General features: G+C 44.0%; 1 protein-coding gene across 3 annotated transcripts; it reads left to right on the top strand.

The window, feature by feature from the left end:
* Window positions 1-328: 328 nt before the first annotated feature.
* LOC107396180 (lipid scramblase CLPTM1L) lies at window positions 329-15,081 on the top strand. Of its 3 annotated transcripts, XM_054740442.2 has the most exons (18): window positions 329-463; window positions 9,571-9,788; window positions 10,756-10,847; window positions 10,933-11,101; window positions 11,193-11,314; window positions 11,416-11,494; window positions 11,572-11,689; window positions 11,775-11,869; window positions 13,169-13,253; window positions 13,326-13,426; window positions 13,498-13,548; window positions 13,617-13,676; window positions 13,742-13,824; window positions 14,028-14,062; window positions 14,143-14,198; window positions 14,282-14,326; window positions 14,410-14,543; window positions 14,706-15,081. In XM_054740442.2, exons 2-18 carry the CDS (start codon window positions 9,585-9,587, stop codon window positions 14,764-14,766), a joined length of 1,590 nt encoding a protein of 529 aa, XP_054596417.2. In that variant the 5' UTR covers window positions 329-463; window positions 9,571-9,584; the 3' UTR covers window positions 14,767-15,081. The 3 variants fall into 3 exon arrangements, with proteins under 3 accessions (XP_054596417.2, XP_015831247.3, XP_070407864.1); XM_015975761.3 differs by lacking the exon at window positions 329-463 and having other exon boundaries at window positions 9,437-9,788; window positions 13,617-13,667; XM_070551763.1 differs by lacking the exon at window positions 329-463 and having other exon boundaries at window positions 9,437-9,788.
* Window positions 15,082-18,390: the final 3,309 nt, after the last annotated feature.

The following is an 18,390-nucleotide window of genomic DNA, read 5'->3' as shown; positions in this document are numbered from 1 at the left end:
GTATGGTTGCCTGTTGCCTCCAAAAAAAAAAGAGAGTGTTGGGTGATCGTTTGTAATTATTGTGATTGACTCTTTGGTTAAAAGCATCTATGTTATGTTCCTACTGTCGGTTGCTGTTACAGAGGGTTCCAATGCTTTGAGGAAAAGACGTACTTTGTTCTTTCACATACTCTGTTTACACTGTCTCTGACTCAAAGGAGGGGAGATGTCATGTGAATAGATACAGTGTGTATGCCTTTAAGACTTGCCTGAAGTGGGAGGAGTTTAGAAGGAGTTCAGCGGGCTTAGAAATAAACACGACACCTCTTGAGCTGAAGGACGTTGAGTCATTTTATTACATTGGTTGTACTTAGAACAGATGATTGTAATAAAACGCGCTTAGTGACCGGGCTAAAATGAAACTGTGGGACCCCGAGAGTAAAGGTTTTCACTTATAAATAATGCAGCGACCGCTTCATATCAGGTACTTAAACCAACGTTTCCTCAACTGTGTATGGTATTTATTTTAAATGCTTTTATTACGATTCTTAGTGGGCTTCCTAAACTTATTTAGGCGTGGCTTTTTCTGTCCTATTACTCACAGCAACAAGTAAACATCACGTAAAACGTTACCTCGTGATTTCTGCGTGCTGCCGTTTACGTGTTCAATGATCACAGCAATTAATCGGCTAAGCTGTATTTAATTTTTAAGCAATGGTTGATCAATTGTCAGATCACATAAAAAGCACTTTGGATTGCTATTATCTGTCTCACTGAGACAGATTTCAGACAGATCCTGAGACGCTCCTGCCTGACATATTTATTTTATTCACGGAAAAAAATCAAACAAGTGATTTCTCTTTGCGTTCAGTTTATACATTCAAACAGCACAGCACTCTATTTAAACTACTTCCGTGTAAATCTGTTATTTGTCCATCCATCCATCTATTTTCATCCGCTTATCCGGAGTTGGGTTGCGGGGGCATGTAGCGTCGAGAGGCCCAGACTTCCCTCTCCTCAGCCGCCGGAGCCAGCTCCTCCGGGGAAATCCCAAGGGGTTCCCCGGCCAGGTCCCTGTAAGAAGTCCGCTCCGACAGCTTCTGGCGTTTTTAAAAAGTATCCCAGGGGCACGGTGGTCGGAGAGGTTTAGTCTATTTAATTTCTGACTATATAAAACGATTTCTTCGGTTTTAAAGTGTGAAGTAAACTCAGACGAAGTAAAATCCAAGCGGATCCCGTTCATGTTCATGTTTACATCTGTGTTTGTTTACCTTTTTTTCCCTGCCAAAATGGCGTCTACTAACTGAGAGTCACGTGGGGTCCGGAGCTCCATAGATAAGAGCTGTATGTACAGTCTATGGAGCTGTTGTACAGCCCTGACCGCTGCGTGTCAGCACATACTAGCTCTATCACAAGTCCCATTTATTTAGCATAAGGAGCCTTTAGATCTGCCCGCTTTGCCCATCTTTCCTTAGTTTACTCCATCTATGTTTTTATATTCCCTACTTCTAAATAAAGTGATGTTCTGTCTGGAAGAGTTTTTATGGCTCCATGCTGATGTGAGGAGAGATCACCACATGTTGCATAAGCCAGTTAAACACCGAAACCAGAGATGATTCAATGTTACTGTAGGGTTAATGACCTAAACATAGGAATTAAAGGCTGTTGCTATCATCTTATATTTAATTCCTAAGATCAAACAAATTGACGAATGAGATTATATATGGATATATAAATATAATAGATATAAATTCATACACCAACTTGCTTGGTCTATGTTTAATCAAAAGATTATAATATTTATTTTTAAAGATTTAATTTAATAGCAAAGATTATTTGTTAATTCAGAAGATCTAAAGATCTTTGCCTGTTCAGTGATCAATGTACACCCACTCTGTGTTTATTTCAAGAAAGAGTCAAGTTTAAGAAGGTTAAGAAATTTATTACTAAACAAATATAAAACATGACAATTTATAAAAGACTTTGATATTAAAAAGACTTTGGTATTAAAAAAGCAACCCTGTGTTTGGATGAATCTAATATGAAGTGTTTGTTTGCAGGTGAATGCAATGTCTCAGAACGTGTCTGGCACAGGTGTGTTCTCTGGAGGGCCCTCGGTCGACGCTGTAGCGTAATGGTTTATTGACGTTACAACTCGCAGGTGCAGTCAGAGATCAGGGTCAGCCAGTGTGGTCACAGGGTGGCATTCAACCTTCCCCCTGTGGTAGGCGAGTCACCAACGTCAGGTCTAGAGGTCACTAGCACCAGCTGTAGGAGTAGGGTCAGTGATGTTGTCAGCCCCCCCCTTCGGCAGGTGGCATCCCCAACGCAAGGTACTGGGCTTCAGCTGGAGTCTCGGTGCCACCATCAACTCCCCCTTCGGCAGGTGGTGTTCCCACTCCAGTGTGCGGAGTCTCAGGTGCAGTGCCACTGCAAACTCCCCTAGGTTAATGTTGTTTATGCTTGACGCATCCGCGAGGTTGCGTCATTTTAACAACCACGCCCCTCCACAGCGCCTCTGCACGGCCCAAAATTTCCGCACCGCGCACCTAGGAAATTTTCTAACCATGCGGACGGTCGGACGCGGAAAAACATGGCGGACTGGCAAGAACTAGTATGGCAGAGGTTTGTAAATACAGACATTTGTATGATTCAGCTCTCAAAGATCACCGCGATCAACACGTTGTTAATAATTCTTGGAGAGAAATAGCTCGCACTGTCGGAAAAGACGAGGAAGCTGTTAAAACATGCTGGAATGCCATGTTGTAAACAGTAATTTTTACTTCTACTATGGTGTAGTGTTGGATGCATGCCGTAGAGCTCTATGCTGCCCCCTACAGTTTGAGAGAATATTAGCTCACCGCAGAGACAAGCCGCATGAACCTATAAACGCTGCAAGTTGTGAAGCGCGTTCCATCCGCGAGCCGCATCACCAAGCGGAAAGTGAATGCGTCAAGCATAAACCAAGCTTAAGGTGGTTTTCCCACCCCCGAGTGAAGCAATCTTGCTGCAGAGACGACACAGACTCTGTGGGTGTCACTGACCTTGGAGGCTGTGGATCGACTGGTCACTCTGACAGCGCCGTTGTAGTTAACAACACCTAGAGAGGGAATGACACGAACACGAAAGAGAGCCCATAGCTCAGGAACGGAGTCAAGCTCGACAGGAGAAGGCAGATGAGCTGTCGGATCAGAAAGGTACAGGATCATCCTGCTAATATCAGAGTCCTGGGACTGAAGACTGACAAGGTTGTTTTCAGAAAAGACAAGAAGAACAGACTCAAAACCATCGGACGGTCGAGAGGTGGACGCGTTAACGGCCTGAGCTCAAGTCACGACACACACACGGGGTGGGTTTGACCGAGAAGACACACTGTCAGGGAGCCACAAGGGGTTAAAGGACCATGGGGTACCAACAGCTGCACCTTGTTTGGCAAGAGAGTCTGCAATCAGATCCTTATCAGTTCCGGGTACACGAGAAAGACCTTTGACTTCACGCCAATAGATCTGCATGTCATGTGATGTCGCTAGGGTTATCACAAGCCATGAAGAGGTCTTCATGTTTAACGGGCTTCCGATTAGAGGTTAAGAACCCGTTAATTTTCCAAGAAGGTAAGGGAGGTGGTGGAGGACCTAAACTTGGAGACGGCCACAGAGAAGGAACGCTCAGAAAGATAGGAGGAGAACCACTCCAGAGCCGTTCCTGATAGAACTACCCAGTCTCTCAGCCTCTCCAGTTGCAGGTGATGGTCAACAGTGTCAAAAGCTGCAGTCAGGTCCAGCAGGACCAGAACAGAACAGTCCCCTGCATCACTGTGAGTCAGAAGGTCATTAGAGACCCTAAGGAGAGCTGTTTCAGTAGAATGAGCTCTACGAAAACCTGACTGGAAGCTATCATAGATGTTATGTTCATCAAGAGCAGCTGTGAATTGTTTAGCCACAACCTTTTCTAAGATCTTGGAGATGAACGGAAGTTTAGAGATGGTCTGAAGCTGCTATGGAGAGAGGGGTCAAGACTCGTTTTTTTAAGAAGCGGGTGGATTACAGCGTTCTTAAAGTAAGCAGGAACCTGACCAGAAACCAGAGAAGCATTAATTATAGAGAGCACGCTGGGACCGATGGACTGAAAAGCACTTTTAAACAAAGACGAGGGTAAGATGTGGAGGGGGCATGCAGAGGTCTTCATAGAGTTAACTAGTTTGGTTAACTCAGGCAAAGAAACAGGAGCAAAGCTATCTAGGATGATGGGCCTGGTTGGAGTCAGGAGAGGCAGTGATAAGGCTGAAGGAGAGATGCTAGATCTAACCTTATTGACTTTGTCCACAAAGAAAGACAGATAGTTCTCACAGTTTGCAACAGAGTGGATGGAGGCTGTAGGAGAGGCAGGAGAGACGATGCTGCTGATGGTGTTAAACAGCACCTTGGGGTTCCCTTTGCTCTGGGACACCAGGTTGCAGAAATAGGAAACCCTAGCGTCTCTGACTGCAGAGTTAAAGGATGTCAGAAGATCTTTTAGGTGCAGCAGATGGACGTGGAGATGAGTTTTCTTCCACAAACGCTCAATTTTTCTGCATTGGCACTTCAGGCTATGAAGGCTGTCATTAAACCAGGGAGTAGGGTTCACTGCAGGAACTAATCTGGTTCTGACAAGACAGATGTTGTCCAGAATGGAGAGGCAGTGATCGTTAGACTGAGAAGGTAAGGAATCTGGGTCGTTATCAGAAGAACAGGGTGGATCAAAAGCAGCAGAAAAATTTCTAGCTGTGCTCTCATTAAGAAAACGAGAACTAACCATACGGCGAGCAGGAGGTGGGGACGCAGAAACTGACAAGTTAAAGAAAATGCAATGGTGATCAGAAGTAAAAACAAGGTCCAGAGTGTGCCCCCTGGTGTGTGTGGGGCCAGAAACATGATGGGTTAAGCTGAAGGAGTCCATAGTGCTGGAGAAATTCATGGCAAAGTGATGGGAGGGATCATCAACGTGGATGTTAAAGTCACCAACAATCACCAGTCTGGACAGCTTCACAGTGGAGGATAGAAAGTCACTAAACTCCTGAAGGAAAGAAGTGTTTGGACCAGGTGGACGATAGACCACAGCACAGTAGAACGGGCCCTTACACCCGACTTTAATCAGCTGCAGTTCAAAGGAAGCAAAGTGACCAGAGGTTGTAGAGCTACGTGGAAGATGGTCTCTGTAAACAACAGCTAGGCCTCCACCACGACCAGAACCCCGGGGCTGGCTAAGAAAAGAATTACCACTCGGGCAGAGTTCAACCAGACCAGAATATCGTGGGCGATTGTGAACAAACGGAAGGACAAAAGAGTCTGGCGATCATAGGAGATGGCAGCAGGGACACTACTGAAGAGTATCGCAGACAGGAGCAAGGTGAAAAAGAGGAGGTTAGTGGAGAAAAGTTTGAAAAAGTGGCCGGTGACTGCGGCTAAGCCAAGCACAGGCGCCATCTTGTTACCGACCGGAAGCGGAAAGAAGGTCACTGGCCGATGTTGTGTTTCAATGACGATGATTTTCTGTCCACCAATGTAGCTGGAAAAGTGTTTAACTGCCCACATGGTGGAAAGCAAAGCTTTTCACAGTCAAGAGAATTTAAACTCAGGACCGGACAAGAGCTTACTAGCATATGCTACGACACGCCTGTCACAGTCATATACTTGATAAAGACCGACACTGAAGCAGTTAGATGAGAACACGACCTCAAGGTGGAACTCTTTGTCACAATCAGGAAGCGCCAGGCACGGAGCTGAGCATAATGCGACCTTCAGGTCGTACATGGCCTGCCGTTGCTGCTCAGTCTGAGGATGTGCCTTTCGAGTAGACTGAGCCATGCACGCGTGGCCTGTTGCTGCATGTCATTCCCTCTTTGGGTGTTGTTAACTACAACGGCGCCGCCAGGGTGACCAGTCTGTCCAATACCTCCAAGGTCAATGACACCCACAGAGTCTGTGTCGTCTCTGCAGCAGGATTATTTCACCCAGGGGTGGGAAACCCACCTGCCCTAGGGGAGGGAGGCTGACAGTTGCAGTGGCACTGCACCTGAAGCCTGATTCATGCTTCTCCGTCTGCGTCAGTGCGAGACACGCAACGTCCTTGCGGGCCTGCCGGAGAGCTCCGCAAGGACGGACGGAGTCGAGCTCTCTTTTCTAAACATCCGTCAGTCGAGACGGACAACGCAAGCTTGTGATTGGTCAGGACGCCGCTGTTGTCTACACCGCTGCCATTGCGCCCTCAAAAGCATAAACAGAACCGAGGATAACTAGCGGCAGACACGGAAAAGCTTGAAGAATACATCGCGACTTAACTCTAAAACATGAACGTTTAATTCTCCTGTGACTGGAGGAGTGAAAAGATGCGCAGCAAGCGTTTTATTTGTGGATGGAAATGACAGGAAACTTGGGTTTAGAGGTGGTGAGCGCATGAAGAGGTGGAGGAGGATGAGAGACAAATTTGTCTGTGTTAAAAAGTCTCTTATATACAAAAAACACAATATAAACGCACTATCTTGGACCGATGGATGACAGGATACCACAGAACAGCGCTACGCCCTCTGTTGTCCTGCCGGGCAATTGCTTTGCAACACTCCCCAGGAGACGGAGAAGTATGAGGGCAAAACGCTTCCGTCAATCCGTGCGCGTCTGTCCCTTGCGGAGCTGACGGAGAAGCATGAATCAGGCTTGAGACTCCGCACCCTGGAGTGGGAACACCACCTGCCAAAGGGGGAGTTGATGGTGGCGCTGAGACTCCAGCCGAAGCCCAGTACATTGCGGCGGGGACGCCACCCGCCGAAAGGGGGGGTCGACAACATCACCGACCCCACTCCACTACAGCCGGCGCCCGTGACCCCCAGCCGAGCCGACGAGTCACCCACCGACGGGGTGGCCGAACGCCCCCCGCACCACCACCGGCCTACCCCGATCTCTATGACTGCACCTGCGTGTCGACTGAGGGCCCTCTGGAGCGCACATGTGTCACCCTGAATCAGTTCTTCCTCTAAAAAAACAGATGTGTCACTGTCTATTTCCTCTAATTCTTCATCAGTAGGAGACATTTCCTCCTTTTCTTCTAAAGAAAGTGATATTTCATCATTCTCCCCAAAGTTCTCCTCCATAATTGTGGAAAGACCAGCCTGATTCTCCCAAATATCCCTCTCTGTAGTCAGAGACAGACCAGCGTCCTCCCCCCATTGAGTCAAACACATCCAAATCTGACGTAGTTACTTCATCTGACGAAAAATCAGAAAGGTGCTTCACCTGAGACTAAATCTGTAAGGCTTGTTACCAGCATTCAGACATCAATTCTGTTTGCTTCACAGCCAGACAGGACACGGTAAAAAAAAAATAAAATAAAATAAAGAAAAGAAAAAGAAATATTTTTCAGTCAGTGGTTCTGCGTCTTCATGGGCCACAGAGAGACTTGTTTGGGATCCAGAATCCTCTTCATAGAAAACCGATTGTTCGACGTCTCTGAGTAGACTAGTTTCTATCTCCAGGCCAATCTTCCGCTGAAACCGGAGATGTTTTCGCTTCTCCTTCCATAAAGCCTCTAATTCTTTCAACTCACTGGGAGCTTTAGAGCCAGAGTCTCTTAAGTCAAACACATCCAAATCTGACGTAGTTACTTCATCTGACGTAAAACCAGAAAGATGCTCCACCTGAGACTAAATCTGTAAGGCTTGTTACCAGCATTCAGACATCAATTCTGTTTGCTTCACAGCCAGACAGGACACGGTAAAAAAAAAAATAAATAAAGAAAAGAAAAAGAAAGATTTTTCAGTCAGTGGTTTTGCGTCTTCATGGGCCACAGAGAGACTTGTTTGGGATCCAGAATCCTCTTCATGGAAAACCGATTGTTCGACGTCTCTGAGTAGACTAGTTGCTATCTCCAGGCCAAAACCATCGCTGCTTTCATTTTCTGGTTTTCGCAAAGTGGATAAACTGTCTTCTGTTTCTCCGTAAGAATGTTCAACATCAGTTCTGTCAGCTTTCAGAGAGAGACGATTCGTCCCTTCATCGTCTGTAACCGATGGGTCGATGTCTCTGTAAAGAAGAAGAAAGTATCATTTCTATAGCGCCTCTCAAGATAAAAATCATGAGGCGCTTCTCAAAAGCACAAAATGTAAAAATATAAAAAAGCATTTAGAAAATGTTTAAAATACATATTTAAAATGAGCAAAAATTGGCAATTGTGATTAAAAAATGTCAAGAAAGAGTGAACAGGAAAGAGGGAAATCAGCAGTGTTGGGCAAGTTACTTCAAAACTGTAATGCATTATTTATTACTTGTTACCCTCATTTTAATGTAATTGATTACATTACAATATTACTGATTTTAAAATGTAAGGCATTACACTACTTTGGCATTACTTTAAGTTACTTTCACCAAAACAACTTCAATATGAATCTGGTAATGTGACGCTCAGTGCTTTAAAATGATTGTTTATTAAATAAAAGCAACAACAATCTGTACTCTCAGCACGCTGCCATCTTAGATTAACTGAGCAGGGAGTGAGGTGGTGGGGGCTCCAAGCCCATTTTGCTTTGGTCCCCAAATGCCTTGATACGGCCCTGGATGTGGGACTGACTTCTGGGGTGATCTGATTCTATCACATGTATAAATATGAAATGCTTATATATTTTTGCTTTTCACTGGTAAAAATGTGTATTGGGGATAAATCTACCTACTTTTTTCCTCTTTGTTTTGTTTTCTTGACTTTATTTGAATAATTTCCGGCCCTTTCTCTAACCTTCCTGCATGCTGCATGTTTTCACCGTCTTCCAGAAAAACAGTTTCCTAGATTTCTAATCAGCCAAAGGGATCTACCGAACGCAAAAAAAAAAAAGCTTAATATGCGCTGCGCTCCCGCAGCAATGAGTCGAAATCACCGAGCGAGGGCACAGATTATGAACTCAGCTGAAGCAAAGCACGTCATATATATATATATATATATATATATATATATATATATATATATATATATATATATATATATATATATATATATATATATATATATATATATATATATATATATATATATATATATATATATATATATATATATATATATATATATATATATATATATATATATATATATATATATAAATAGGGGTGGTGACAATAGTAAAATTGAAGGTTTGATTTCTGAATTCTGAGATTTTATTTTCACAAAAACTATTGATTTCAAAGTAAAATTTACGAGTATTGTATCAGAAAAAAATCTCCCGATTTTACTCGCTTTTTATTCTTATATTGTCTAAATTGCTTGGTTTGTATAATATTTTTAAACAACCTGCTAGTTTACATATTTGTTTTTGTCATTGTTTTAATCAATTTTCAAATAGAAGACAATCTGAACAGTAAACGGTGTCTAAACATTAATCATCCAGCAAAAACAGGCAATTTCCGTAATTTGTAGCCAGATTTTCTCTGTAGTGATCCAAATCTAGTGAGGGCGGAGCCGAGCAGGTTAGCGTCTGCATCGGGATGCGGGAAACCGGGATGATGCTGCGGAACGGATGAATCTGTGTGGATTATATTATGTTATAGATTAAATCGGGTCTCTTTCTTTGTTTAGTTCCATCGTTAGCCATGTTCCCGTCCTGTTACTCCAAACCCGCGACAGAAGGCGGGGGGAAAAGGAGCTCCACCACGAAGCTGCTGCTGGGTGTGTTTGTGGTGTACGCGCTCCACAGCGCCTGGATGCTCTACGGCTTCCTCAGCACCAAACCCTGCGACGGAGGAAGAGGAGAGCTCTGCATCGTCTCCTACCTGGCTGCTAAACCCAGACTGCAGGTTGCACATGCTTCTTTATTCATCACTAAATATGTCAGAGGTAACAGGAACCTGGGCGGTCCAGTTAGCACATAGCAGGGTTGCTTTGGTTTTCTTGTGTCATGACTGTTAAAAGTCCCTCGTTTGTGTTGCATTGATCACACTACATTTCCCATGATGCCCGTCAGCATATTATATGGCATCCTGAGTGTGCCCGGCTGTTTTGAGTGGAGTTGAGGTGTTTGTCAGTGTTTCCTGGGTGTATAACTCCTGTGTGCGCACTTATTATGAGAGTATGGAAGCTGAGCTGAATGTATGTGCATGTATAAACATGGATTGATGTCCCCTATTGTTGTTTATTGTTATTTGTGGACTGTTTAGTCTGTATAGTACAGATTTACAGAATCCAACGCCATGATGGGGCCTACAGTGTGTTGGGTGTGTTTGCTGTGCTATTTATCCTAGTCGCTTGACAGGATTTAATCTATTAGTGGTGTGTCTCCAATCTTCAAACTGTTGGCCTGCTAAAGTTAGCTGATATTTGTCACTTGATAGTGCCATCTGGTGGATGTATTATGAAGGTGTAGATTGTGGTACTAGAGGTGGAAAATCATTGTATAGGGTTGTAGATTGACCATCATGTATTGCTGTCTGTTAATCTCTCCTTTATTTGTATTTTCTAGATAATCACATCACAGTCACACACACACACACACACACACACACACACACACACACACACACACACACACACACACACACACACACACACACACACACACACACACACACAAACCTCTCTCTGAGGACATCCGTACACACTGGAACAGAATGCTAATAAACAGCTTGAACTGTACCAATGGAGTTGACTGTTCCTTCTGACCGAGGAAGACTCGGTTGAAGCAAATCGGAAATCAGTGCTGTAAATTCTCGATGACATTTGGATATAAAACGTTGAGGTTTCATGTTTCTCTCCTCTTTTATCCAGCTGAGTGTCTTCACCTGCCTCCAACCAGACGACAGCCCCCTCAGCCTAGCTGTAAAACTCGACCCCTTTGACCCCGACTCTACCTTTGAAAAGTCAGTTTGGTTTAATGATGTGATCACTTCAAATAATAGTAATATTTATTTTTTAATATGTGAATATTTCTCATCCCCTTGTCAGGCAGGTGAACGTGTCTCTTCCTGAGCCAACCCGAGCTAATGGCTCTTTGTATGCAGTTGTTTATGTTCACAAAGCTGGAGTTTCTCCTCTGGAGGACAGAAGAGAGGTCCACCACTCGTCTCGTCTCACCACACACGTCACCCGCCCACGCACACGAGTCCAGGACAAGGTGACACTTCCTCTCCAGTTCTGTAAAACAGTGTCAGATCTCAGCAGAATTTGCTGCATGTCTGTCTTTTTTCACCCCGTGTACCCGTCAGAACCTGAGACCCGAGAGCGCTGTGTCCCACTGGAGACCACACCTGTCAATCACAATGATGTCAGAGGACTTTAGCTTCAGTAAGGCGGGACTTCCTAGTGACGTGCGTCGCTACATAAGAGTGTAAGTCACAGGAGGAGTTAAAGAAAGCCGAGGCTGATTTTTGCTTTTCTGTGTCTGCAGAAAATATTCAGTCTTCATCAATCTGACTGTTTTTCTTGCAGCTCCCAGGAAGGCGGACGGACGATTTACCTCCCTATGCTGCTGATCGACGAGCTCGGCTTCAGAGTCAGAGATCTGGTGGTGGGGAAAGTCTTCTGTGCAGGTTTAAATCATTTATTAGCTTTTAAAAATGAATGCACCCATCCATCTGCTGGCAGGAGATCAACATCAGCACCGCGCAGCTCCCTCTGACTGTGTCCTACGAAGGAATCTCTCTGAGAAAGTTCAGGTTTTCCATCCATCTACACGACATTGTGTATTCTCTGAGGCAGTTTGGTGAGAGGAGTCTGTGTGTTTCTAATGGAGCATCTACTTACTCCAGCTGTCTGCTATCATGGTGATGAATGTGTGCTTTCTGAAGGCTTCACCGAGGAGAACATAGACGAGATCAAAGCGACTCTGATGGGATCTGACCTCTACCTGTTGGTGCTGACGGCGCTCACCACAGCCCTACAGGTAAGAGAACACGTTTCACTCTACGTTTTTACCGTGTTGACTAAATAGTAGGGATGCACCAATCAGGTTTTTTGCTGCCGATCACCGATACCGATTACGTGGATTGGCCAGAAATTTTCTACAACATTATAATGAGTGCTGCAAACTACATAATCTGGGAATAAATGCAATGTAACCTAATCTAAAATGGTCTGTATTAGGGTTGTCACGGTGTGAAAATTTAACCTCACGGTTATTGTGACCAAAATTACCACGGTTTTCGGTATTATCGCGGTATTTTTTTTAAACGTGCTACATTTTCACAAAATTAAATAAACCCTGTATGTCAGGAAATATTGTCCTCAGTTTGTGTCTAAATTTAGCCTAAAATGTATTATTTTATGTTGTTTATTTGTTTACATTTTTCCCCTTTAGTCTTTAAAATACCAATATTTGCCCATAACTTCTTATTTTATGTCTGTTTGATGTCATCATTTTAAAAATATTAGATCAGATGATACTCAGTACTCAAGTAGCCTTCTAATCAGATACTTTTTTACCCTTACTTGAGTAATAAACCCTATATCAGGAAACTATTGTCCTCGGTTTGTGTCCTTCCAGTGAGCTTTGCAGATGTGGGAACATGTCATCAGGCAGTAATCATTTTTAAATTCATAATTATTCTCGGAGAGAAACCAACTCTTATCTGCCCCTGGGAGCCCCGTAATGCATAGCGTCATTTCAACATGGGGGTGTCCGTGACACGGTTTATATGCAGGTAGCGGCGCTGTGGCTGCTTTATATAGCGACTCGTTGCATTCTCCCTCAACCCAAATCCTCGGATCACGCATTTTAGCTAAAACACTAACGTTAGCTTGCCTTGCGTTGACTGTAGAGTTGTGGGTGATGGTCACGCAGATGTGTCATGAGATTTGAAGCGTTGCTGCCTTTCACAGACACTTTTTCTGCACGTGCTTCAAACAGGAGAGCCGTCTTCTATAAACTCCCTCGGCATTCTTCAGATATCTAAAAAATGCCCGTACTACCGACTTTGTCTTCTTTGAGGGATAATAAATGTCCTGAGCACTGCCGTCTCCTCCTTTGGCCATTATTTCAGCTTTAGCTTCAAGAAAGTTTTGGTCGTAAACAACGAAGCGCGCAACGTCTGCTTTGATCTATTTTGAAAACTCCGATCAAAACCGATAGGGGAGCTATCGGCCGATTACAATCAACTGCCGATCCATCGGTGCATCCCTACTAAATAGTCTAAGAACCGGGTCTCGGGGCGGCTTATTTATTTATTTTTCTGCTTTTGCTCAGCTCATCTGTGAATTTCTGGCTCTAAAAAAGGACATCGGTTTTTGGAGGAAGAAGAAGAGCATCGCAGGGATGTCGAGGAAATCGGGTGTTTATCATCGTTATGTGTTTGAGAGATGACATGCATTTGTTTACTGTAACTGGTCTCATCCGTTCGTAGTTCTGTGGCGCTGTCTTGGCACTTTGCTGATTTTCCTCCGTCTGCTGGAGGAAACCAGTCTGCTGGTTCTCCTTCCTGTTGGACTGGGAGCCTGTGTGGAGGTTTGCTGGTCTCTTCTAACAATTAAGAGTTAAACAGATCTAATGATAACAATGATCTTTGTTCCCATCAGGTGTGGAAGGTGTTCAAAGTGTTTAAAGTCCATCTCGGTAAAAGGTTTCGTGTGAGTATGAGGCCTTGCCGGGTTCTCGGGGCGTGGGGCGATTTATCGAAGCTCTTTTCTTACTGCAGATAAACAAGCTGGATGAGGAGGAGAGGAAGACGGTGGAGTACGATGCTCAGGTTTCTCTTGTTAGTCTGCCCCCCCCCCCACTCTGGACTGGACTGAGTCTAATGAAGTGTGATTCCCTCTGCAGGCGTCCCAATTGCTGTCCTACTTGGTGTATCCTCTGTGCATCAGTGGAGCCGTTTTCTCGCTGGGATACTTACGCCAAAAAAAGTATGACCACTTTCATCCGTGCCACATAAACTTTCAGTTTTATGTTTATTACAGCGTCATTATTTCAAAATAAAATATAGGAGAACACTTTAGGGTGCTTGTTTCTGGGATATAATTGCTGCTTTTATACAGAATGAATTTATCATGAAGGAAACCGAACTACATAAATACTTTATTATTATAACTTTGTTCTGTTCCGACAGTTATTACTCCTGGTTGATCAACACCCTGATCACCGGTGAGCTTTCGTTCTACTTCAGCTGATCTCTGGCCAGATGTTCTGAAGTTAACATTAAACAAGTGTCCGCTCTCCTGTAGGAGTGTACGCGTTTGGTTTTCTGTCCATGGCTCCTCAGCTCTTCATCAACCACAAGGTCAGGTAACCCGCCTGCTGAATGTCGGGGTCAGAGTTTGCTGACTGAGTAAAATTAACATGTTTTTGTTCTCCGTGGAAAAGCTGCAGTCAGTGAGTCACCTGCAGGGGTCAGTGTTGATGTACAGAGTAAGTTCTTCACTGATCTCAGTGTTGCAGCTGCATTTGGTTCCCACTCTTTGATGTATTCATCTCCAGACTTCTCTCATCAGGGAATGAACACCCTGATTTCAGATCTGTGCTTCTGCGCCTCCTCTTTTGGCTCTCCTGTACCCTTCTCCTCCTCCCACCAGCTCTCCTGCTTCAGAGACGAGCTCCTCTTCTTCCTCTACCTCTTCCAGCGAAGGTACAACAAATGCTGCTCATGAAGGAACCCAGAGAGAATGAGTCTTGGAGATCAGATCAGAAAGCCAAACACCAAACTGTTTTATTTGACTCAGTGATAAAACCCAGAAGTTGTTTTTATTGTGATAATAATAATTTCCTGCTGGTCTCATGTCTCCACCAGATGCTACGCTTCTGTTGCTAAAAGACGAGAGTCTGTCACCAGGAAAGCGAAGACCCAATGAGGAGATCAGATCAACCAGAGACAGCACAACTGATCTCAGCTATACGATCACAGAGCTTTTCTTGAGTTTTATCATGAGCTCAGTATTTTCTGCTGCTGTAAAGGATCTGTCATCATCGCTCAGAGCACCTCATTTAAAATGTGTCTAAAGAGAGAAAGGCTTTGGAAAGCAGCTGGTTTGGTTTTAAAGTGTGATTTAATAATCTCTGGTAAAAATCTTCTCTTGTTTGTTGTTTCAAAGCTTAGATTTACATACGTGTATGATTTTGTTTTTTTTCCCTGCTGCATCAATAAATCTAAAAGATTTTTTCTGTTGGCTTTGGAAACTTTTCTCTCCTGACTGTAAAATAAAGTTGCAAGAGTTTTTTCTGCAGGGACTGAAAATCTAACTGCGTCTTTAACAAGAAATAATGAATAAAAAGGTGAAACTATGAAAACGCATGACTGCAAACTTACTGACAGTTTCTACTGAAGCGTTAGCTCCCTGGAAAACGAAAGGTTTCTAAGAAGAGGTGGAGTCGCACCTGAGAGTCACGTCATACCTGTTGGCCCGGTCTGGATCTGTGACTGCTGTTAAATTCAGAAGGTATCTACGAAACCACAGCAAAACGCCGCGTGAGACCACATCTGTGCAGGGCCAGACTAACACTTTGTTGTACCCTGGGCAACAATATTCAAGGGCCCCATCATCACGACCCAAGGATCACCATAATATGGTCACATACAGAATATTTTACTGTAATATGCAGTAAATATACTCAATACTTGAATGCCTGAAATCACGTAACCCACTCAGTGTAACCTTTGACCCACCTTGTGTGGACTGACCAATGAAGAGAGGGTCTTAACTTGAGGCCCTCTCTTTGTTGGTCAGTCCGACTCTCAACTGACGTTCAAAGTCATAGGCAGCGAAGTGTCTCTGTGCAGCGCTAAAGCCCGGGTGGACAGTTTGTTTAATATAGGGTGATCATATTTCCCTCGTCACACTGGTGGTGGTGGTGGTGGTGGTGGTGGTGGGGTGGGGTGGGGGGGGGGGGGGGGGGGCTAATTTTGCCTTGGCCCCCAAAATGTCTTGAAACGGCCCTGGGTGTGTGACTGAATTTTGAAGGTGATCTGAATTGTATCAGATGTATAAATATTACATGTGTAGAACTTATTGTTTCATACAGGTAAAAACACTAGTGGATATAAATCTACCTACATTTTACTTTTCAACACTTTGTTTTGTTTTCTTGTTTGTATTTAACTATATTTTCCTGTCCTGTCTGTCTCTCATCTTCCTGCATCTCCTCTAAACTCTCCAGAAAATCTGCTGCCTGGATTCTCACTTTTTCACCTCATCAGTTACTTTTGAGCAGCAGGGAGGAGAGCTGCAGCATCACGTGAGGAACACCAAACATCGTTCCCACCTCTGACGGGATGAAACAGGAATTTACATGTGTTGGTTTAAATCAGCTAAAGTGTGCTTTTCCCATCATGCATCAGTTTGGTGAAACGCCAGCAAAGCAGAAAACCAAGAATCAGCTTCTATATAATTAAATAAGCGAGCCTGAGGAGTTCAGAAGCCATTTTTCACTCGGTTCTGTTGAAACATCAAATGAGCATCCTGTTCTAAACTTCTGTTGACTTAAATTAGGACTCAGTCTGGTCGAACAGATTCTGTTCTCAGGGATTATTTTCCCTCCAAGATTAAATCTCATTTTCTAAAGCAGGAAACGTCTCCTTAAGAGGCTGACACCAGCTGAGACTAGTTTGACTACAAAAGTTGGATCTTTAGAGATACGTGTGCTTGTTTGAAGGCGTTGCATGTCTCTTTTATTTCTTTTGGTAGTCACCTGTCAGCCATGTACGACTATAAACCATCTCGACATGAACGTCAACGTGAAACCACCTGAAAAACCTCCAGGAACGCCACCCTCATTAACGTTTGTGCCGCTTTCATCGTGTGATGTGTAATCCAGCTTTAAACGTGCTCCTGTGCAGTAATCCCACTGAAGTCCTACGTGTGCAGCTTCTCCTCCACCAACGCAGCGTGTAACCAGAACAACCAGGAGTGCCAGCAGCCACTCGACACCTGCATGACCATCGTTGACGCTTTGGGTAACCGGCTGCTGCGGATTATGGTCCAGCTTTGAACAATAGAGCTTTCATTTGGATTAAAATGAGTTGATGGTGACACATTGGGCTGGATTATTAATAGTTGCTGTTGAATTATACAACTCTAAAGTTGAGATCACGACAGCTGTTCCAGACCTAGAACTTTTAGATGAGGCCAATGCCGACGACAAGAGCCGTGCTAAAAACTCGCTTTTACAAATGCTGACACAAAACATTCCCCCTAAGTCTTCATTAGGAGTTATTTAGTGAATGTGAGATGTTATTTTTTAAGGCAGCGGAGGTTTTAGTCGTGAGATTGCGGAAGACGTTTCTGCCCCAAGCCTCTTATGGAGTTCCAGAGGCGTCCTAGAGCAACCAGGTGAGACCCACAGAGCTTTAGATGTTCTGGGTTCTTTAGAACGTGGCATGATGAGATGCTTTTTGAGATCTTGTAGCCAACTTTGTGCTGTCAGACAGGTTCTGTTGAAGTGATTTCTTACTTCTCCAGGTCTGGTAGCAATCAGGTGTGGGTTTGGTTAGGCTAACTACATGTAGCGTAATGATAGTGTTAGTTAATTACTGATACAACACAGGGCCAGGTCGGTCTGAATAGCTTCTTTTTTGTTAATGAATGAAACCATCATCTGAAAACTGCCTTTTCATTCACTCAGGTTATCTCAATAAGTCGGCAGCCCAGTGAAAGTACCTCAGTGTAAAGTTACTGTTAAGTTGCAGTACCCTCCACCCGCCACAGAGAGGAGCTGCACCATCAGCAGCCTTCCACATTTTCAGTGCAAATCTCTAAAGTTCCCTCTTTGTGTGATGTTCAGGTCCGGTGACGGCCATCGTGAAGCAGCATGCCAGCAGCACTGCGTGCAACGGGACCGCCTCCACAGCCTTCGTCGATGCAAACGGAAACAGCGTGAGCTGCTGTGGCGGCTACGACTACTGTCACTACAGCGGCGCCGGCTCTGTTCACACACACACACCGCCATGCTGCTCGCCGCGGGTGTTTCACTGCTGCTGGCGCTCTGAGGTCCTCCTCTATCGTGTTTATAAAGCATCGTGTAAATACTCTGACTCTGTAAGACTCCTGTAAACAACTATGTCCTGATACTTTTATAGTTTATAAGCTGTTTGTGATAAAATCACTTTTACACTCTTTAAAGTGAAGAACAAAAGCATGAAGTCAATAGTTTTTAAAAATGAATGAAACTGACCAAAAGCGTCTCATTTTCCTCTCATCGTTATTTTATTTCACCGGTTCTTTCCTCCTATTTAACACGGTGGCAGATTCGGCCGAGAAGACAAGATAAAAACCAGTGTTTACTAGTTCTGTACACCTCACCAGTGAGACACACCAGTATCGCTTACAATATACCAACATGAGCAGATTTACACAACAACAACAACGCCGAGATAAAATAGATTGTTTTGTTTACGTGTTTTTAAATAGTTTAACCCAATCGGACCCAGATTTCCCATCTCGTCATCACTGGTTAAAAACTAAAATATTCTGGGTAAAACT

Source organism: Nothobranchius furzeri, chromosome 5 (assembly GCF_043380555.1).
Source record: "Nothobranchius furzeri strain GRZ-AD chromosome 5, NfurGRZ-RIMD1, whole genome shotgun sequence".
Lineage (NCBI taxonomy): Eukaryota > Metazoa > Chordata > Actinopteri > Cyprinodontiformes > Nothobranchiidae > Nothobranchius > Nothobranchius furzeri.
Note: the sequence above shows the minus strand (reverse complement) of the source record. Positions and strands in the feature narration are given on the sequence as shown.